Raw genomic sequence first — 23,446 nt, 5'->3', positions numbered from 1 at the left:
TGAAGCGACTTGAAAAAGTTCCATGTTTGGTCTCTCGAGCAGGGTTTCTGGACAATGTCAACATAAATAAAAATACAAAAATAAAGTAAAAAATAAAAGATCTTAGCCCACTCACACACACACACAAAAAAAAGAACATTAACACCACTCAAACTTAATTTTTTACTTGCTTAATAAAAGTGTTTCTAATCCAATAATATTAAATGATATTGTATTAACAAATAATATCAAGAAACCTCTGTTTATTGCTGTTTACTTTTTAATAATAATAATATTTATCAGTAGGTTTAGTTTACTAATTGAGTAAGACCCATCACAGCCACTTTCGGAAATCTATTTAAGCCAACTACTACCTTGATGGACCTGTGATTTCGGTCAGGATTTCTCCATGACTGCAGGTCATAATGAGTCCAGCTATTCGTGTCTTGAGCCTTTCTTCTCCATTTTCTTCCAACTTTCTTAATCATTGTGTCTTCCCACCTTAAGGCTGGTCTTCCAGGTTTCCTTTTGGATCTCTTGGATACCAATCTGTTACATCCATCTGTTGTCTCTCATTCTGGTAAGATGTCCTGCCCATCTACTTTTGCTGTTATTACATCTTTGAGTCCAGACGTCTTCCTGATTTCTATGTCTTACGTGGTCTATTTTATTTATATTGCACATTCTTCTTTCTATTGCATGTTGAGTTGTTATTAAGCTTTGTTCTTCTTTTAAAGTTGTGTTCCATGTTTCACTGCCATAAGTTAATGCTGGTAGGATGTGAAAATATCTATATCTATGTTTTGGTTGGTGGATTTGGTTGATTTTATTTTGTTCAAGGGTATCCAAGCAGCTCCTTCCCATTTCATTTGATATGTTGTTATTCATTTTTATGGCCTGTCCGAGATAGATGTAACCTTCAACTTTTTCGATGGTGTGGAATTCTAGGGTGATTGTATAATCTTTACAGTATTCTATTTTCATCCATCTTGTTTTGTCCGGATATATTTCCAATCCAATTTTTTGGCAGTTTTGACTTATGTCATTCAGCATTGATTCTAATAGTTCAGGGAGTGAGATATTAATACTACATCATTGGCGAATAATAGGATATTTAACATTTCACCATCAATGTTTATTCCACCTTTCATGTCAGTTTTTAGAATAATGCTGTCCAGAGTAGATGTGAAGAGATTAGGTGATAAGACATCGCCCTGACATACTTCTCTACTTAAGTTAATTTTAATGGGTGATTGAAAAGAGTGATATTTGTTGTGCCTTCTTTTATGAACTGAATATATGCCATTTCTACTCCTTGTTCTATTAAAGCTTGGAATACTACATTATGTTCAACAGTGTCAAATGCCTTTTTAAAATCTATAAAAAAGAAGACAAAGTGGAATCTGGTATTCTTTGCATCTTTCTGTTAATTGAGTAATAGTTTGAATGTGGTCTATTGTCAAAGCTTTTTTGAAACCGGCCTGTTTTTAGCAGCTATTTTCATTGATGGAGGTTTGTATTCTGTTTAGGATGACTCTGGCAAATATTTTACATGTGTGATAATAGACAGATGGGTCTGTAATTACTGATGTCTTCTTACCTTTTTTATGCAGAATTATGGTCTTTGATGTTTTCCATCAAAGCCAACAATACTAAACTTTAATCATCCATCCTTTTTCTAATGATCTTTCGCATTACTGCAAGTGTGTCAATGATATACTTAACACACAAAGAATAATAAAATAAATAAAACGAGTGGTAACATGTGTATATCATATCAATGCAAGGTTTTCAGTGAAAACAACATTATATATTATGCAATCTATTTTTAGGAGGTGACAAATGTCATCAGTAAACTGATTCTTCTTAGCAGTTGCAAAAGACTGCTATACTAACTGCATCATTACTTCCTCCATATTGTGAAATGAATCGCTCAGAGGGTCCCATCTTCGAAAAAAGATGGAAGTCACATGGATGGTTAGGAAAAGTTTTCCTGTTTTCTAATGCCACTATGCCAAAAGGTCTTTCAATGATCTTGGCATATGGAAATATACTTGTCAGAGGTACAAATCGAGCACCAGTAATGATATGTATGCCTCTGTTGAACTAGCAAATGTAGATGATGATGCTCTAGATAGATTTGATGGTAATCTGAAGTAACAACTGGCCCTCTGGGATTGCACAATGGAAGATGAGTTTATACCATCAACATAAACCAACACATTGTCTTGCTAATATGTTTCTATCGATAACTGTATTGCTTAAGAAAATTACAACATACTCTATATAACTAAAGTTTAATTAATACTTCCAATATTTTGGCAAAATCAAATTGCCATCAGGGAACATAATATGATATGATATATGCATGCAGGCACTATACTAAGTAATGAGACTGAAGCATGTCAACTGAGAGTAAGCCCAAAGTCCTAAATAGTAGCCCTAGTGAGCTAAAATGGGCATTCTTGGCTGTTGGGCTGAAGTATGGAGGATGAGAGCTCCCCAAATTTGGAGCAATTTCATGACGCCAAATTTGAATGTTTGAGTATATGAAAGCCTTTCCTTGAATCTGCTTCTGCCTTAAGGAACTAAGGTTCCTTAAGGCAGAAGCAGATTCAAGGAAAGGCTTTCATATTTACATTTCTGTGATCGAACAGAGTGATCTTCCAGCATATCCTATGACAGGTGTCCAAAGCATGGTCAGCAAGTCCTTAGTGGCTGTAGTGGTGGAAAATGGATAGTTATGTTCGGTAATTCTGATGTTAGCTGTCCTGCCTGTTTGGCCATACTCAGGTTACGACTGTAAGGCACCCAGAAAACACCTGGAAGGTATAGGGACTGTGGCTGGTCTTTGGTGGAGCAGAGAGGGGATGCAGACCATATAAAAATTAGAAAGTGATTGGAAGATTGCATTTTTTTTTAAGTTAGTTTTTTCAGATGTGCCTTGGATATATGGAATGGTGACAGCTTTGATGTAGTCTGTTCTGGAGGGGGGATGGTAGTTTTAAGATTGTTAGATATGGAGAGAACTGTAGTAGCCATTGGCTAAGAAGGTTTTGTGAATGTGGTCAAGTTCAGCAGGAATGGCACTGTTATTTGAACTAATTAATTTAATTCTGTTATATAGCATTGTAATAATCTCATACTGCTGGGAAAGGTGGAGGGGATGACAGAAAACTTTCACACACTACCAGTGTGTGAGAGTACTGTAAACAGAGAATGTCATGGTCAGGCTGGCATGTAATTAAAGTGTCTAAGAAGGGGGAAGACCTATTTTCTTTTTATAAAGTGAACTGAATCCTGGAATGTCGATTGTTTAGATGTGTTAAAAATATGTTGAGGGCATCCAATCCATGTGGCTAAATGGAGAAAAACAAAGCATAGCCAAACAGTGGGGCAGAGTTTAAAGTTCTCTTCAAAAGTTTCCATTAAGTAATTATAGCCAAGGAGTGAGGAAGAAAGAGAACATGGATGTCCCCATCTATTTGTAGAATTTTCCTTCCCAACGAAATAACTTGAATTCATAGTGAACTTAAAGCTAAAATACTGAGAGGAAATTCAGCTTGAATGAGGTCTAAAGTGTCTTTAAGGGGGACACAGGTTAACAAAGAGGAGACATCAAAACTGATCACAATGGCATCGTCAACAGGGCATAATGGCACATTCTGTTTGTAGATTTTAAGTAATCCATATATCTGCAGAGATCTAAATTTGTACAGTTTTAGTTTATTAGTAATTTCAACAGGTTAGTAGGTGATCTTTAAGAAATCTGAACTGATCTGTGTACTGACAAGGTCAATATTTGAAGGAAAAGTCTTTCATATTTATATTTGCTGCAATGGAGTAAAAAGACTTTCCTTAGACTTCTGCCTTATGAAACTACCCAAACCTGAGATTTGGTTGAATGAAACTGCCCAAAATTCATGAAGCTCTCATCCTCCATACTTCAGTCCAACAACCAAGGATACTCATTTTAACTCACTACGGGGCATTATTTAGGACTTTGGGCTTACTCTCAGTTGACATGCTACAGTCTCAATACTTAGTATAGTGCCTGTGGGCACATTATGTTTCCTGGTGATGGCAATTTGACTTTGCTGAAATATTGGAAGTACTAATTAAATTTACTTTAGTTAATATATTAGTCTATGTTGTAATGAATAACTAATGTATAACCTTACCACCAGACATTTTCTATCTAAGCTTCCTGGGATGCAAACATAAATGGTGCCATTTGTTCTAATGTCATTTTATTTTACATTCATAAGATCATGGCTCAGATTTTGTCCAGCCATATTAATGTATTCCCCTCTATTGTATAAACAAGTTTCCATAACAGAAGGATTTTCTTCTATAACAAACAGAATGCATTCATAGGATTGCAACAAGCTCTAGGCATGGTCCTATAAGTGCACAGTTCATAATGCACCTTGGTAAGATGATAGGGAAAACCCAACCTGATGTAATTTTTACATACTAGCAATGTGATCCATTGTGAAATGCTAATCCCAATAGCTAGCACCAACTGGTACATTGTTCCCTGCCACACTGAAATGCATGTCCTTGGAGTGCTAACTAACTTGTGCAATATCCCAATCCTGGCAAAATGCTTTCACTCACCACGAAATTGCTAAAAAGAGCAATTTAACATTGCAGTGCAGCACTGCCACATTTCCAACAGACATCAACAGCCTTTCAAATCATGTCTATATATATGCAATCTTAATCTTTACAATATTTCATGGGTGGAGTTACTCTCTCTCTCTCTCTGTGTACATTTCACTCACACACACACACACACACACACACACCATGTGCCAGTTTTTGAAAATGCAAATTCAGCCATTAAATCTTCAAATAATCATGTCTCAGAGAATAATCTACAACCTAGTACCAGGAGTACTACTACTATTGTGACAACACAGATCTTTGTGAATGTCTTTAGGGTGATAAATAAATTTCACTGCTGCTAAAATTTGACATTTTCACTGCTGAAAATTGACATTTCAACATACAGTAATGAAAGAGCTATTAGGTTACTTATGGACTGTGTTAATCTAATTACTATAAAGATTTGTCTTTTTTGCTCTTTACATTCTAGAATAGTTTGTTATAATGCAAGGTCTGCCTCAGGAAAAAGATTGTTCCTGAGAATGTAGTTGAGGGATGGGGGGATCAAAGAAAACATGGCAGGAAACGATAGAAGAAATATGAAACAAAATAAAGGAAATAATGGAACCAGAACAAAGGAAATGGTGAGAAATCTTACACTGATGACAAAACACAAAAAGACTGGCAGGAACTAAATAAAGAACACAAAACAACATGAAAAGTGGTGAAGATGTAAACAGTAATAGGCATAAAACAAATAATTGGAAGAGTATGGAATTATAAAAATGAAAATTCAGAATTAATGTTTAAATTTTGAAATGTTACTGTAGCCTGCATTGGCAGCTGGGGGGGAGTAACTGGCAACACTAGAATGAACAAGTCATCTTAACTGGAAAGAGACCCACAGAGGGAAAGCTGGCATAAATTGATCCTGAAATTCAAAAATTTGTGTGGGCAACAACGGAAAGATTCATCCATAAGGTAAAAACTATTCTGATTTATTTTTTTTTTATTTTATTGGTACAGTCTACACATATTTAGTACATTATAAAGATTTCAGGTAAATATATTAATTTACACTAATGTAACATTTCTAAATTTAAACATCAAATTGCCTTTTTGTTTTATAATTTCATACTATTCTAGTTTCTTATATGTCTTCTACCATTATTGTTTGCATTTTTACTTTTTTTCATGTTTGGTTCCTCCAATCCTTTGTATACTGTCATCAATGTATGATTTCCCACCATTTTCCTTTTGTTTCCTGCCATTTTCTTTGTTTATGTATGGTTCCTGCAATACCTAAACATTTCTGTCGTAAACATACAATTTTCTACCATTTCCTTTGTTACTGATTATGAAGTCATGCGCTTGGAAATTCAGTTTATTATCAAAGATATTGAGCTTAGACTGTAACAATAAGCTTAAAATTGGTTCTATAAAATTTAGGCAAGGATTTTTCTATAGTTCATTACAGCACATCATTTGTTATAATGGTGTTTGCTGGAAATCTACTCTAAGATTTTCGAAGAAATGACCAAATACAAATTCTGGATGAAAAAAGTGCATGTTAAACTTTACTCACATAATGTTACTAGATTTGTTAGGCTGTACCGTAATTCTATGAACTTTACTATGAACTTTTTTTCCCAAAAAGCATTAAACATTTAATGTAATACATTTCATTTGTATGTTTATAATAAGGGATATAGATTTTAAAAGCATCTCAAAATCAAACTTAATGCAGTAACTGCATTTACTAAAGCAAAAATTTAGCAGCACTGAACAAGTTCTCTATTTCTGCAAATTGTTTACTTACTTGATTCTTCACTTCAGTGACAGCATTATGATCTCTCCAGTCAAAAGAATCAGGGAGTGGAGCATCAGGAATTTTTGCTAAAGGTAATACATCTCCTGGTTGAGCTAGGTCTGGTCTTAAACCAAGATATTGCTTGAACTCTTCCTCTGTAATATGAAAAAAACAAGTCAAGTTTGTTTGATGTTTTCCTATTTTTAGTGTCTTTAAATATGAAGATGCTTTGGTAAGAATTCTATGTACACATTGGGAAATACAGAAATTAAGAAAATATATCTGTAAAATAGATACAACAAAAAAACTGATACAGCACTTAGTCCTAAGGTTGATTACTAGAGGTACAATGATCATGAATGTAGTTTGTGCATTTCTCAACAACAACATTTTATATAGAATACAAGGATCATGCATAATGATGTTTATATTGTTAAAAGCAGCTTAAATTTATAAGTGCACCTATTCATTCCTATTAAGTTTTTACTAGGAGAGAACAAGAGGTCACACCCTGGTAACTGTGTATGACTAGGTTTAGCAAAGGCATGAGAATGTTTTTTTTTTTTTTGCTTGGAGGATGGGGAATGAATGGCCTGAAGAACGACTGTGTGTGTGTGTGTGTGTGCGCGCGCGCGCGTGCATAATGGCATCCTGAGATAAGCATGGCCCCATGCAGAACGTCCATAAAAATTTCTTGGCAATTAGTGTATTTTTTTTTATTTGAAAAAGTGAAATTTTTATTTATTTATTTATTTTTTGTCTTTTGTCCAAAATTCCAATTAAATACATGACCAATTAAACTATATTGTAACTACACTGAAGTGACGAAGGAAGCAAAAATGTTTACACACTTGCATTATCATCAGTGAAATAGAAGAGGGGCAAAATTTGCCTTCCTTATTTATAAACTTCTGTGGTAAATAATAGAGCAATATGATTATAAATAAACTGCATGGCATGAAATAACACTCTGACCACTCCAATTAACTGCAATATGTTTACTTTCTCACCAGAGTAAAAAGTTGCAATTTAGTAGTCAATTTTTTTACTATTTTCACAGATATTTCATGTGTGTGTGTGTGTGTTACAAAAAAAGAATCTTTCACTTCTCGGGAACAACCATCTCAGTCTACCTTATAAACTTATGCAGTAAATAGAGCAATATAGTTAAAAACAAGTCAGCTGCATGGCATGAAATAACACTCTGAAACCACTCCAATTAACTGCAGTGTGTTTACTTTCCCACCAGAGTAAAAAGTTGCAATTTAGTAGTCAAATTTTGTACTATTTTCAGAGATGTGTGATGTGGTGGGTGTTATAAAGTTATTTCAGTGAAGACTTCTCAGGATCTTCTCTGAACTTCTGCATCCACATGGCACCAACTTGCTATATTTTAAACTTCTGTAGAGAGAAAAATTGCAAAGGTTCATATGCCTTGGGCATTTGAACCTTTGCAATTTTTCCCTCTACAGAAATTTAAAATTAAACTGAGTGTTCAGGACACTAGAATATAAGATCAAAAGACTGATTTAAAAAAAACCTTATTTGTCGACCAGTTTAGAAATTACTATTACCCATTAAATATACTGAGAGAGATGAAGCTTAGGAATGGAGGAAAGAGTGCTGTAAAAGGAATTAGAGATGATAAAGGTGAAATGAAAACAGGAGAAAAAGATATCCTTGAAGTATGGAGTAATTACTTTGAAAAACTGCTAAATGAAACAAGCAGTGATGACAGCACAGTGATAAAAAACACTGACCAGGCATGCAGTCAGGAATACATATCCATACTTGAAGTAGAAAAAGCCATCAAAGGCTTGAAATGTGGAAAGGCAGCAGGAGTAGATGATATTCGACCAGAAATGCTGAAGTATGGTGGTATAAGAGTCTTACAGTGGCTGCACTGCATAGTTCAGAAAGCCTGGACAGAGGGACGAATTCCCGATGATTGGAGTAGAGCTCTCATAGTACCCATATATAAAAAGGGAAATAAAACTGAATGTGAGAATTACAGAGGTATTTCCCTACTGAGTGTTCCTAGCAAGATCTATGCAAGTATACTTGAGAAACGGTTGAGAAGAATTGTGGAAGAAAAGCTTGGTGAAGAACAAGCTGGATTCAGGCCAAATAGAGGCTGTCAGGAACAGATCTTCACTTTACGACAAATAGTCGAGAAAGCATGGGAATATAACAAAGATCTGTATTTAAGTTTTGTCGATTTGGAAAAGGCATATGACAATGTGCCAAGAGAGAAGCTATTCAATACGCTGCAGTTATATGGTGTCAATGGGGCATTATATCAAGCAATACTTAGTCTTTATTTGAGTTGTGAGTCAGCAGTTAGAATTGAAGGAAGTACAGGAAGATGGTTTAATGTTAAATCTGGTGTGAGACAAGGATGTACATTATCCCCTCTGTTATTCATTATCTATATGGATCACATTATGAAGGAATGTGGTATTAAACCTGATATCAAAATTGGAGATGTTAATGTCAGCTCTTTGCTTTATGCGGATGATGTTATACTTCTAAATAAATCAGCTACAAGTCTGCAAGATTCTCTGACTAAATTGAATAGCTGTTGTAATAGATATGGTATGAAGGTCAGCAATAAAAAGACAAAGACAATGAAAATAGGCAGAATCATTGAAAATGTCAACTGTGTTGTGAATGGTGAACCTGTGGAACAAGTAAAACATTTCAGCTACTTAGGCACAATTTTTACTGAAGATGGTAAACTAAATATAGAAATAGACAACAGAATCAGCAAAGCTGGTATGGTGGGAAGTCAATTGAATAAATTCATATGGAATAAGAAAGAAATTAGTCGGGACTCTAAATTAGCTGTATACAAGACTGTGTTCAAACCAATTTTAACTTATGGATCTGAGAGCTGGGTCAGAAGTAAAACACTTGACCAAAGACTAGAGACCGCAGATATGAGAGTCCTGAGAAAGATTATAGGCGTGAACAGATGGCATCAATGGCAATATCATATTAAAAATGAGGATATTAGGAAAGAACTTGAGATTGTCAGCATCCAGGAATGCGTTAGCAGAGCTAATCTCAGATGGTATGGTCACTTAAATAGAATGGGAGAGGAAAGATTAGCAAAACAAGTGTTCTCTGCCAGGTTGGCAGGAAAACGACCCAGAGGAAGACCAAGGTATAGGTGGATTGATACGGTACAAAGTGCCTTAGACGATAGAAATATAAGATCTGATAATGTTGGAGTCTTGACAAGTAACAGACTGATTTGGAGGAAAATTGTAGATAGGAAGTTAGTAATGATGTAATTTTTTCATGTAGCACTGTCATATCCTGTACACCCCTTGAGGGTACATGGCAGGAATTTGATGATGATGATGATGATGATATTTCATACTAATATAAATATATAATGACTTGTTTTTTGTAAGGAAATGCAATTGCATCTAAGGTAATTCAACAAGACTCAATATTTGTTATAATACCATTTGCTACAGTGAGGTAACTGTCTACAAAGACTGACTACTCATGATGCAATGACTGCAGAAACTAACAGTTTAAATGAATAAATAGAGACTATTTTTTTTTTTTTAATAACGTGATTCTGAATGATTCCCCACGATAAAAGGTTGTAAACATTTACATTAGTACCATGGATAGGCTGAGGGTTTTTTTTACTAACATTTTTTATATACATATACACACTATGTTGCCAAAAGTGACTGGACACAAACTATTTGTATTTCTTATCGCTAAAGTGTGGTTGTCAACACAAGGTCGGGACTCCTTTTCCTATTACAGCCATTACCTTTCAGGGTGGGCTCTCCACTAAGTTCTGGTAAATTGCTGCTGCAATTCATTTCCATTCCTCTAGTATGGCAAACAGCTGACGAATGTTAGTTGGGTGAGTAGGTCTGGCACACAGTAGGTCTGTTCAACCTTTGCTCCAACTCATCCCAAAGATATTCAATAGGGTTGAGGTTGGGACTGGCCAGTTTAGTTCTTCCACTTCCATGTCTTTCGAATCAGGGAGCTGGGCCCTTGCTTTGTGAGTAGGCACATTATCATTCTGATACAGGAAATGAGCTTATTCCAGACTGCTTCCACAGTGTGGAAAGAATGGAACTGTCCAAAATGTTAAGAGAGGCATCAATATTTAAAGATCAGGACGTGAAAACCAATGAGCTCAGTGCAAACCAGATTATGCTACCACCTCCAAATTTCATGAGCAATACAAGACATTCCTGTAAGCATTGTTCAGCAGGCATCTGCTAGGTCCGGACACGTCTATCGGCTGGCCAGATCATGTACCGTGATTCTCACTCCACAGGACCATCTTCCATTAATCCACAGTTCAGTGACTGTGTAGTTTACACCATTCCAGACGATGCCGAGCATTGGTTGGTGTAATCAAGGGCTTGTGAGCCACAACACAACCATGAAACTCAAGGGCAAATAGTTCTGTCAGTGGCATCCATTCCTGAGCTCAGGCAGAAGTCGTTTATGATGGCTGCTAAGGCTGACAGATGATTTACTGTAACAACATGCATGAGAGTTTGCCTGTTCCGATTTGTCAGTTTCTTGAGCTTGTCAGTTTGGGGAAGGGGTTTCGTTGTTCTATCATGTTTCCACTTCACAATAACCTGACAGACTAGGGTACATGCAATGTGGCCAAAATCCCTCAGACCGAATGATCAAACTTGTGGGCTTCGACTATCACACCATGTTTGAACAGACAACTTTTTTTTTTTTTTTTTTTATCACACTCATTCTGATGGCAAAGAATGTCTACACTGCTGATGCCCACATGCCTATGCTCGCATTGCAATATGTATCTGCATCATACAGGCGAGGCAAGATAGAGATATGGGGATGTTTGGATACTTTTGGCAACAGTGTATACATACACACACACACACACACACCATCAATTTCCTGATAAGTACTCTCAAGGCATGTGAAAGCTACTATTGAGAGCACTACATGATTAAGTTTACATTATTAGTCTCCTATCCACAATTTTCCTCCAAGTTAGTCCATTACTTATCAGCACTCTGATACTATCATATCTAACATTTTGCTTCCAAGGTACTTCTGACTGAATCAATCCACCTAGACCTTGGTCTTCCTCTGGGTTTCTTTCCTGCCATCTTGGCATCAAACACCTGTTTTCTTAACACTTCCTCACTCATTCTATTTAAGTAACCATACCACCTTAGATTAGCTCTGCTTTCATATTCTTGAATGCTAAAAATGTCACTTTCCTTTCTAATATCTTCATTTTTAATGATTCTGCTATCAATGCCAAGGGAAGAAGAAGCTATCGATGCCATCAGTTCACTCCCCCTAATTTTTCTCAAAACTCTCATATTTGCAGTCTCTAGTCTTTGATGAAGTGCTTTATTTCTAACAGATCTCTCAGATCCATAAGTTAAAATAGTTTGAACACCATCTTTAATATTGCTAGTTTGGTGTTTTGGATAATTTTTCAATTATTCCATATAAATTTATTTAACTGGCTCCCAACTTTGCTTATTCTGTTAAGTATTTCTAAATTTAATATGCCATCTTCACTAAAAAACTGTGCCTAAATGGCTGAAATATTTTACTTGTTCCATAGGGTCTCCAATCAGAATGCAGTTGATGTGTTCAATGTTTCTGCCTATTTTCATAGTTTCGGTCTTTTTATTGCTGATTTTCATGCCAAATTTGTTACGGTTGTTATTCAATGTAGTTAGAAAAATCTTGGAGACTTGCACTAAATGTGTTTAGGAGTACAAAATTATCTGTATAAAGCAAAGAGCTAAGTTTGACATCTCCAATTCTAACATCAGGCCTAATGCCACTTTCTTTCATAATGTGATATCCATTTTGTTGATGAATAAGAGTGGAAATAATGTGCATCCTTGTCTTACCCCTGATTTTACATAAAATCATCTTCCTGTATTTCCTTTACTTCTAAACTGATTATACAGAGCAATACATAGTCTGTAATATGTTCCATTTACCCCATATAATTGAAGTGTTTTGAAAAGCTTTTCTCTGGGCACCTTGTTGTGTGCCTTTTCCAGATCTACAAAACTTAAACAGATCCTTGTCATATTCTTATGTTTTCTCAACTATTTGTTGAGAAAACATAAGAATATGACAGTTTCCCGGATGTTCGAGAGGATGTAGTCTATCTTTAGGTGAATGTATAAAAGTAAGTAGTTGAATTTAAGGTATGAAAGTGGCATGGAGATCATATTTGCAAAGAATGTTTTTCTCATGTACCCTTAACATATGGAATAGGAATGGTTGTGCTGTGATTCTGTGTGTTGGGTGTATAAAACAGCCAAGAAATAGAAAAAGTAGCCAAAGTTCTTTGCAAATATGATCTCCATACCACTTTCAAACCTTTAATTCAACTAACTACTTTGTAGTTATCTGAGCCATAGAGGGTGCCACATAAGGACATTAGGTGTCAGCTACAATTTAAATTGTTTCTACAATTACTTGGTTTAGTACTGTGTGCCTGTCACGGTTTCATTGTGCTCTGATGATGCTGGGTATAAAACAAAATATTAGTGAGTTTAATAAATGTTTATTTTTTTCCTCTTGGTGTTAGACCATTAAGATTTATCATGGATAACAAACAAGACCTAAGCCTTTCTGTACAAACTATCTACATAATATCTATCATACCTCTCCTTGAATGCATTCACTGACAAAGCACTCAATACACTGGCAACTTATTCACCACTCTCCAAGTGAAAGAGTTAATCCTCATACCTTAGCTGACCATACACACTTAATTTTTAGTGATGATCCCTTGTACTGTCCCCACTAGCCAAGTGATGAAAAATTTCCTCTGCATTAATCCTTTTAGTGACAACCATTTCAACCAAATTCTCTCTTTTCTGCCTGTCAACTGACTTGTGCAACACATCACAGAACATTCCATACACCACTCACCATCTTAGTCACTTGGATCCTTTCTACCACTTCCTCATTCCCAAGAAACCCAAGCAACGACATTTGTGAAGGTAATCCAAATGTGACCATATCAAGGCCTTATAAAGAGGAATTAACTTCCTTATCTCTGACTGTTAGTGTATTCTTCAGTAACCAAATAATTCTATGGACTACCTTACCTTGGTCATCAGCAAACAACTGAATATTTCTTTTCAAATAATTTGTTATAGTATTTAAATATAAATTAAACAGCAGTGGTGAGTACAGAGCTCCACAGCAGACTGTTAATCACCTGCTTTCTCCTGGATTTTGTTCCTCTATATACTACTCTTGGGTATTTGTTCATAAGATATCCTTGTATCCATATCACTAACTTCATATCGACTCCTACTGCTTAAATTTTTGTAACAAAGTTCCATGTGGTCGATATCCTGTCAAACATCTTTGCAATATTCAGCAGTATCATCACATAGCCATTCTCTTTATCTTACTGAATTGTCACTTATAATAAGTGAGTAAATTACTAAGGCATAACCTACCATTTGCAAAACCATGCAGATACCCCTGCTGAGTATCATTCTTTTCCACCCATTCCTGAATTCTGTCTGAGATCAACACCAACTTTTCCAATACTTTTACAGCCACTCCAGAGATACTGGTCTCTAACTTGATACGGAAGTCTTGGAGACTCCTTTCATGAAACAAGACTATCCTGTTCTCCTTCCACTTCCTTGGGACTTTAACAGACTTGAGACTAAAATATGCCAATTCCTTAGCACATTCTCATAACACACAAGTTAACATCCCATCTAATCCCATGGCAGTGTACTATATCTTTCAGTCTACTATACAGTAATTACATTAGCACATGTAGGGCTTGAATCTTTTGAAACCCATTGTTGTTATTCTACTTTGATGAATTGTCTGTTTTGCTGATCTTTCATATTCAGAATATTTGATTTAATAAAGTGCTATCAAATCTCTTGTCTACATGCTTTGGTGTTTCAGTATGTCACCGGTGCACGAACAAATCTGCCCATAATCAAAATAGCCACATTGCCTCAGTAGAGTGACTATGTGGTCTTGACTTAGTATTGGCAAATGTGGAATTTTCAGTTAACTATATTATGATCAGCTCAGGAAGCAGCTTGAAGCAGTACCATAGCATGAGAATCTGCAAGGGAAGGATGTCAGCAGTGCATGACAGATGATCAAGGAGTGTCTGAAAGAAGCAGTATCTTACAAAAAAATACATTTCTCTGACATTTTGATTTCTTTGGTACTGAATGAGTTTTTGCTCTCTTAAGGTTTCTGCATGGTCTCCAAAGAGAGCCAACCAGTTCAAAACAGATGTCAGGCCAATGAAACTTATCAAATGGACTAATAAAAGCCAAATATATGGACACTTGGCCAGCAATGTCTTGTAAGTAGTCCAAGCTAAGGCAACTCGGGGATGCCAAGGATTGTATTCTCGTAAGCTCTCAGATCAACTTATGAAACTTTCATAGTTTCCAGAAATATTCAGCTTAGAAATAATGTTGAAGTTAATATCCACTCTGGCTATGTAACCTCTACTTGATTTATCTTCCTAACTTTGGGTATACAGTCTGATATTGTTTCTTTCAGATGCCACTTGATCATCTCTCATGCACTGCTAACATCCTTCCCTTGCAGATTCTCATGCTATGGTACTATTTCAAACTGCATGCTACGCTTATTGTAATATAGTTAACTGAAAATTCCACATTTGCCAATCCAAGTCAAGACCACATAGTCACTCAAATAAAGCAATGTGGTCTAAGATCTGATCATGCACCTGTGACATACCGAAACACCAAAGCATGTAGACAAGAGATTTAATAGCACTTTTCCGAATATAAAAAAAAAATCAGCAAAACACATTACCTGCATAAAGTAAAGGAGATGAGATGTATATTTCCAATTTTGATGTTAGGTCAAATGCTACTTACCTTCATAATGTAAACCATACAGATGAATAACATAGAGGAGAAAATGTGCATCTTTGTCTCACACAGATTTTACATCAAATCATCTTCCTTTACCTCGAATTCTAACTGCTGATTTACAACTCAAATATAGGCAATGTATTGCTAAGTATAATGTCTAATATAAATAAAAAAATAAAAATGTGTAACTTATGCAAAGAAAATGAATTCAGAAAGAAACTGAAGTTAAACAGAGGCTGAAAATTCACTTGTCTGATAGCTTACTAGTGAAAGCAGGCATGTGGATTTCTGGAGCCATGATGGTACCTATCTTGAATTCTGCTGATGAATTGGAGCTTGTTCTAATAGCTGATCTTTCACTGTTTGTCTAGTTCTCTGACAAAAACAATAAATGTTTTTTTTTTTTTAATCAGACATCAGATGATATGACATTCCATTATTTTGTTTTAAGCCAATCAAATTAAAATTTTGTCAATTAAATCGCAAATTGTCAGTCCACTTAATTTCATTCAATATCCAGATAGATACTTACTAAAGGAGTGTACCACAAGAAAGTGAACATTGGACCTATGAAGCTCCAGTCAGTTCTCCACATTCTTAAAGGACTATGTGGAGGTCACCTCCCAGTAATCTGACTTAAGCAATCCCTGCTGAAAAGATTACTATGCTAAAATGATAATATATCACTATCATTTTGATGAATTTTGTCACTGTACTGAAGTTTGTTTAAAAATGCTTAAAGATTTTTAAACAAAATTAGAAAATCACCAGTTAGAATGGAAAACCCTTCATATGCCTTGTTAATATCAATTAATATAACTAATTAATATATCACACATTACTGAACAATATAAATCATAGTTATATTAACCACCAAACTGGCATTGCTAAGTGCACACATGGCTGCAAATTGCATTTTGATATTGCATTGAAATATCCTGGATACAAAAAATACACCAGGAGTAAATAAAATACACCTTTTTATGCTTATATTTTATCCATAATGACAATGTGGGGTTAATAACTATGTCAATATCAAAAAACTACATATGCATATTACACTAACAATAAAGTTACCTGAAAGATCTGCAAATTTTGTAACTCCATACCTAGCTGAACCTTGTTCATGGTCATTCAGTAACTTAATCTTTTTCAGATTTTCTTTGAAGACTTCATATCGTCTTTGCTGCTCTAAATATACAGAAATAGCAATATTAGCTTGCATTGTAGTTAATGAAATTATTTCTCCTATGTATCTGTCATTCTGAAAAAAATTAAAAATGCTTAAAGATTTTTAAACAAAATTAGAAAATCACCAGTTAGAATGGAAAACCCTTCATATGCCTTGTTAATATCAATTAATATAACTAATTAATATATCATACATTTTACATTGCTAAGCATTAAAGAGAGGTAAATTTCATCAGAGTGATGAATAAATTATAGGTATTAATTCACAATTTCATATAATAATCTTCATTTATAAATTCAATTAAAGATAACGTTAGACTGATGTAGGAATTAGAAGGTCTCAAAAAAATCATGATAGATTAAACTAACCATCAACAAAACCAGTTATATTTACAGCAGGTTAGCAACAGTGTTTCTCACAATTATTCAATTTCTTTCAGATTCAGTGATTAATTAGGCTACAGTAATATGCTATTATTATTGTATTGTTGATATGACAAGAGTACAAAAATATATACAAAAAAAAAAAGCAAAGCTATGTTTGGTAATGAAGCACTTTTTTTAAAGAATTATCCACCCAGGCTTGCAATGTACATAACAGGTTTTATGTTCCTTTTTATGCTTTATTTTCAACTCTTTAAAATTCTTAGTTTTAGTTAATTTCTTTGTTATTAGTTTAACCATGTTTTGTATATCTGCTGAGTATATTCTACACTCAGACCATCAGTTCATTTTTAACACCTCCAAATTACATCCAATTTAATCAAGTCCTGGCCCAAAGTACTAGTTCTACATCAAAGCTCACCAAAAGATCAGTAGGTTTTAATGAGATATTTTTGAATTTGTTTAAGAAATCAGAAGAGTTTTTCAAAAAAGAGCATGATTTGCCTATATGTGATTTCAATAATTATGCTAAATATTTGGCTATGCAGTAAGTAGGTGGATCAATAAAGTCAACTATAGGACGGAGAGGAATGTCTGTCTTGCAAATTTTTGATAGACCATAAATTTCTAGGAGGTCTTGCAAAATGCATTTTTAACCTTTCTATAGTGTCTGCATCTAAATTTATAACCTCATCTAGAAGGGAATTTAATTTCTTCAGTTGCCTGTTGGTAGGTTCGTGATCAAGTTCTTGGTATGTTGAGCGATCTTGAAGTAAAAGAGAAATTTTTCTTCTGTAATTTGAGGAATCCATAATTACTGTAGCTTTTCCTTTGTCTGCTTTCATGATAACAAGTTGACTGTTGCTTCCTTAAGGAATGTACTGCTTTCTTTTCATAAGGATATATGTTAGAAGGAGAAAACTTGGCTTTAAGTAGCATAGAAGCAACTTCTAGGTGGAGTGAATTTGCGGTTTAGATGTCGATTCTGTTTTTTAAAAGAATAGTGTATAGAGCGTTTAGCCACATTAAGAACTATGTCAGAGAGTTGTGGGTCTAAGTTTGTGGAGATCCTTACTTTAACGCCCTAACTTGAATCGAAATGATTGCCTATCCTTGTCAGAAATATGGGAAAGTTTGATCCAGATAACACACTAGGTTTTTTTTTTTTTTGAGACCTTCTAATTCCTACATCAGTCTAACGTTATCTTTAATTGAATTTATAAATTAAGATTATTATATGAAATTGTGAATTAATACCTATAATTTATTCATCACTCTGATGAAATTTACCTCTCTTTAATGCTTAGCAATGTAACATCATGTGGCTCGTTCTACTTTTGAATGATCAATTCTTTGTATTCCACCTTGCAAAAACTGTTCCTATCAAGCCACTGAGGATAATCTGTTAATTTCAGACTGAAATATTTGGCAAATATTAAAATATTCTTGTGCTAACGTGTTTATATTTCTTAGAGAGATTTGTGGAATACTTCCCATGAGGACAGAATGAGGATGTGGGGATTGCAAAGTTTGACATGTGGAAAAGAGAGGGACATAATAGAAACTTAAGTTACTAAGGGTTCTATAAAATTGGCACAAATGAAATTTTCAATACATGAAAATGAGAGTGAAAATTTAATAGAATTCCTTCGTAACTTAAGTTTCTATTATGTCCCTCTCTTTTCCACCTGTCAGTTAAACTTTGCAACCTCCACTTCCTCATTCTATCCTCACAGGAGGTATTCCACAAATCTCTCTCTCTCCCCCTCCTTCCCCACCCCCAGCTTGGTCATTTGTCTCTGGATCCTCTTGTTGAAATAAACAAGTCTATATTACAACCTACACTAACAGATTTTTTTTTTTTTTTTTTTACATACTTATCATATAAATATTAAGGAACCTGAGCCAATATTTTCATTAATGATGATGAAATAACTAAATAACTTAAAAATTTGTTTCGGCCACATTCCAGAAGAATGGCTATGACAAAAGAACTGTTGTTACTAGACTTTTGTTCTTTCCAGAAACACATGCCATGAAACTGATAATAGCAAAGAGGACATCTCTATATCTATCTCACAGAAGAATAGCTTGTTGTAGGAAAGTCAGGTGGTTCTGTTCCATATATTGGTAGATTGGTAGAGCCTCTGCTACTAATGGCTCAGTTAAATAAGTTTGAGCGCAGTTAGTAGTTGGAAGGGGGCCAATCGTTCGATGCTGTTGGCACACTCTCCCTCGATGAGTCTTTGGACTCCCTGGAGGTGTCAAATAATAATAATAATAATAATAATAATAATATAAAATGATAAATTTCTGATTGTATTTTCTTAATGAATTGTTCTGTAGGAGCTAGAATTTTTACTGTATGCCAAAGAACACTGGAAGCTATCTGATTGATAAGAATAACTCTCCCGCTAACAGATGCAGAAGCTCAAACTGCCACCCACTTTCCTAGTACTTGTCTGAAATGTTTACTAAGTATTTCCCAGTTCTTATCCACATAAGATGTGTTTCCTAAGTGAATTCCCAGGTATTTGTTTCCCTCTGTAGACCAATGGCCACACGTACAGACATCAGGTTGTCTTCTCCATTTACCACACCACAGCCTTGCGGCTATGTGTGTGTGTGTTAAGCGTAGCTCCTGAGGCTGTTTGATATTCTTGGTATGCTGTTTGTGTTAGAAAAATCCTCATCTTGCCAGACAATAACAGCAACATCATCAGCAAATGCCGTCAAAGTTATAGCTTGGTATGAGATATATAAGGATGGTGTGGCCTAAGCAATATGTTTAATCAGCTCAGAAAGGGTTCTATGGCAATTGTGTAAAAGGGACTAGAAAGAGGACAGCCTTGTTGAATTCCTCTACTGTATGCAATAGATATGATGAGCCTGTTTATCTTCAAGCAGAAGTGAGCATTGATGTATAACATCTTAATGGCTTGAATGATGCCTGAGCTAAACTCAAAAGCTTCTATTTCATATGCATGAAAAATTACATCATTACTAACTTCCTATCTACAATTTTCCTCCAAATCAGTCTGTTACTTGTCAAGACTCCAACGTTATCAGATCTTATATTTCTATCATCTAAGGCACCTTGTACCGTATCAATCTACCTATATCTCGGTCTTCCTCTGGGTCGTTTTGCTGCCAACCTGGCAGAGAACACTTGTTTTGCTAATCTTTCCTCGCCCATTCTGTTTAAGTGACCATACCACCTGAGATTAGCTCTGCTAATGCATTCCTGGATGTTGACAATGTCAAGTTCTTTCCTACAATCCTCGTTTTTTAATATGATATTGCCATTGATGCCACCTCTTCATGCCCCTAACCTTTCTCAGAACTCTCATATCTGCGGTCTCTAGTCTTTGGTCAAGTGTTTTACTTCTGACCCAGCTCTCAGATCCATAAGTTAAAATTGGCTTGAATACTGTCTTGTATACAGCTAATTTAGTGTTTTGGCTAATTTTTCTCTTATTCCATATAAATTTATTCAATCGACATCCAACCATACCAGCTTAGTTGATTCTGTTGTCTATTTCCATATTTAATTTACCATCTTCACTAAAAACGTGACTAAGTAGCTGAAATGTTTTACTTGTTTTCTATAAGTTCTCCGTCCACAATGCAGTTGATACATTCAGTATTTCTGCCTATTTTATTTTCATTGTCTTTGTCTTTTTAATGCTTACCTTCCAACTATATCTATTAAAACAGTTATTCACTTTAGTCAGGGAATCTTGCAGACTTGCAGCCAATTTATTTAGAAGTATAACATCATCTGCATCAAGCAGAGCTGAGATTAACATCTCCAATTTTGATATCAGGTTTAACACCACATTCCTTCATAATGTGATCCATATAGGTAATGAATAAGAGAGAGGATAATGTACATCCTTGTCTCACACCAGATTTAACATTAAACCACCTTCCTGTACTTCCTTCAATTCTAACAGCTGACTTACAACTCAAATGAAGACTAAGTACTGCTTGATATAATGCCCCATTGACACCATATAACTGTAGCGTATTGAATAGCTTCTCTCTTGGCACCTTGTCATATGCCTTTTCCAAATCGACAAAACTTAAATACAGATCTTTGTTATATTCCCATGATCATTTCTCAACTATTTGTTCTACAGTGAATATCTGATCCAGACAGTCTCTATTTGGCCTGAATCCAGCTTGTTCTTCATCAAGCTTCTCTTCCACAATTCTTATCGACCGTTTCTCGAGTATACTTGCATGTATCTTACCATGAACACTCGTGGGTACTATGAGAGCTCTACTCCAATCATCTGGAATTCATCCCTCTTTCCAGGCCTTCTGAACTATGCAGTGCAGCCACTGCAAGACTTTTATACCTCCATACTTGAGCATTTTTGGTTGAATATCATCTACTCCAGCTGCCTTTCCACATTTCAGGCTTTTGATGTTTTTTTTCTACTTCAAGTATAGATATATATTCCTGATTGCATGCCTGGTCAGTTTTTTTTACCACTGTGCTGTCACCGATTGTTTCATTTAGCAATTTTTCAAAGTAATTACTCCATATCTCAAGGATATCTTTTTCTCCAGTTTTCATGTCACCTTTATCATCTCTAATTCCTTTTACAGCACCACTCTTTTCTTCATTTCTGAGCTTTTTCAACAACTTCCAAAATATCTTGCCACCTTCTTGATATTTATTTTCTATGTTCTTACCAAAGTCCTCCCATGACTTTTGTTTAGCTAGTTTTACACAGTGTTTAGCTCTCTTACATTTGTCTTGGTATTCTCTAAGAGCACAAGCTGACTTATTTGCCAGGAACTTTTGATATGCTTTCTTCTTTTCTTTCACTGCCTCTATAACTTCCTGTGTCCACCATGGAGTTGTCATTTTTCTATCCTTACAGACAACCTCACCATATGCCTCTCTGGCTGAATCAATCAGTGTTTCCTTCAGGGTTTGCCACTGAATCTTCGAGGTTTGGTTTCTGTTCTCAAACTCTCATTTTTTCTTCAATCATGTTTGCATATTTTAGTCTGCAGTTCATGTGTGAGAGCTGCTCAACTTTTATTCGCTTTAAAAGTTTCTTACATGTTCTTTTCAATATGAAATTCAGATTTTATCCTGCTCAAGACTAAATAGGGATCAATTCCAATTTCAAATTCTCTGTACACTCGGGTGTCCTGCACCAGGGAGAAAACATCACTATCAACAATAACATAGTCAATGAGACTTTTCTTATTCCTAGCCTCTTCTCTCCATGTGAATTTGTGCACATTTTTATGTTGGAACATGTGTTAGTAATAATCAGTCCATGTCCTGAGCAGAAATCCAACAGGTATTTGCCATTATTATTAGCTTTGCTCTTTTCTCCAAATTTTCCCAAAACATTTTTGTATGACAGTCATTTCTTACTCTGCTATTTAGATCCCCAACAAGGACCAACTTTTCCTTCTTCATTGTGTCAGTTGCTTTCTCTAAAGCCTCAAAAAATTCCTCCACTTCTATCTTAATAGAACCTTCTGTGGAACCATACGCACAAATAAATCTCATTGTCCAGTTCCCCATTCTCATATTTGCCCACATCGCTCTGTTTGAGACTGCCTGGCATTCAAGAAGATTGTCCTCGTATTTAGTGTTGAATACTATGGCTACTCCTTCTTTTCCTTGATTGTCATTTCCTGAATATAACATTTTGTATTTATTGCTCAGAAAGATCTCACCAGTTTTTGCCTTTTTTGTTTGTTTCAGTCACCCCTATTATATCAATCTGGTACTTATCCAATTCCTCCACTAGCTTCATTTCTTTGCCATTCAGGCTTCTTGTGTTGATAGTACCGATCTTTAACTCTAGTGATGTTGACTTGGGATAGGTTTTAGGATTTGTTTCAGTAGCTGTCTTTTCACTGTTTTCCCTTGTTCCCTGACAACAGGGGCCTTGTTTAACTGGGCAATGCTCCAGCCGGCATGAAATTCTGTCATGTTGTACCATCATTTTTTATTTTGGTTTAAGCCAATAAGAATATAATTTGTTCGGCTAAATCCCAAATTGCCAGCCTATCCTTGTTCATTCAGTATCCAGGTAGATACCTAACAGGATATACCATGAGAAGGTGAGGACTGGACATTAGGTCAGAAGCCCTGATCGGTTCTCCGCATTCCTTTAAAGGCTATGCGGAAGTCTCCTCTCAGTTATATAACTTTGACCCTTAAGCACCCCTTGATATATATATATATATATATATCCTGTGGTGTGTGTGTATGTACACACACACACACACACACACACACACACACATTACTTACAAGAGACAGCGCATTATCAAGTCACATCCTTTTCTCGGCTAATTCTAATGATGACAACCAAAGTCACAAAGTCTGCTGGGAAAAATCTACTAGCATCTTCTATTGCAGTGATGAACTACAGAAAAAAATCATGGAATCTAGAGAAATCATTTTAATCCTGTTCATCTAAATAATAACTTGAGCTACAACCTCCCAGATAGTCATTCAGCTGTAATCATGTATATAGAGTCTCTCTATGTTGTTCATAGTCTTTTAACCTTCAGTGTT

The 23,446-nt window shown here is 35.3% G+C and overlaps 1 protein-coding gene across 1 annotated transcript in view; it reads right to left on the bottom strand.

The window, feature by feature from the left end:
• Window positions 1-23,446, bottom strand: part of LOC150101689 (cathepsin L-like) — a 118,618-nt gene that overhangs the window by 61,557 nt on the left and 33,615 nt on the right. Inside the window, exons 5-6 of the mRNA XM_090400126.1 lie at window positions 16,387-16,500; window positions 6,410-6,555 (exon numbers count right to left, since the gene is read on the bottom strand). Of these exons, the coding sequence (XP_090256252.1) occupies window positions 6,410-6,555; window positions 16,387-16,500 (260 nt within the window). The remainder of the gene's footprint in view (window positions 1-6,409; window positions 6,556-16,386; window positions 16,501-23,446) is intronic.

The sequence above is a fragment of the Typopeltis vanoorti genome, chromosome 11 (genome assembly GCF_054136105.1).
Source record: "Typopeltis vanoorti isolate ZY-2024b chromosome 11, IOZ_Tvanoo_1.0, whole genome shotgun sequence".
Lineage (NCBI taxonomy): Eukaryota > Metazoa > Arthropoda > Arachnida > Uropygi > Thelyphonidae > Typopeltis > Typopeltis vanoorti.
The sequence above is the reverse complement of the archived record's forward strand: the minus strand, read 5'-3'. Positions and strand labels throughout refer to the sequence as shown.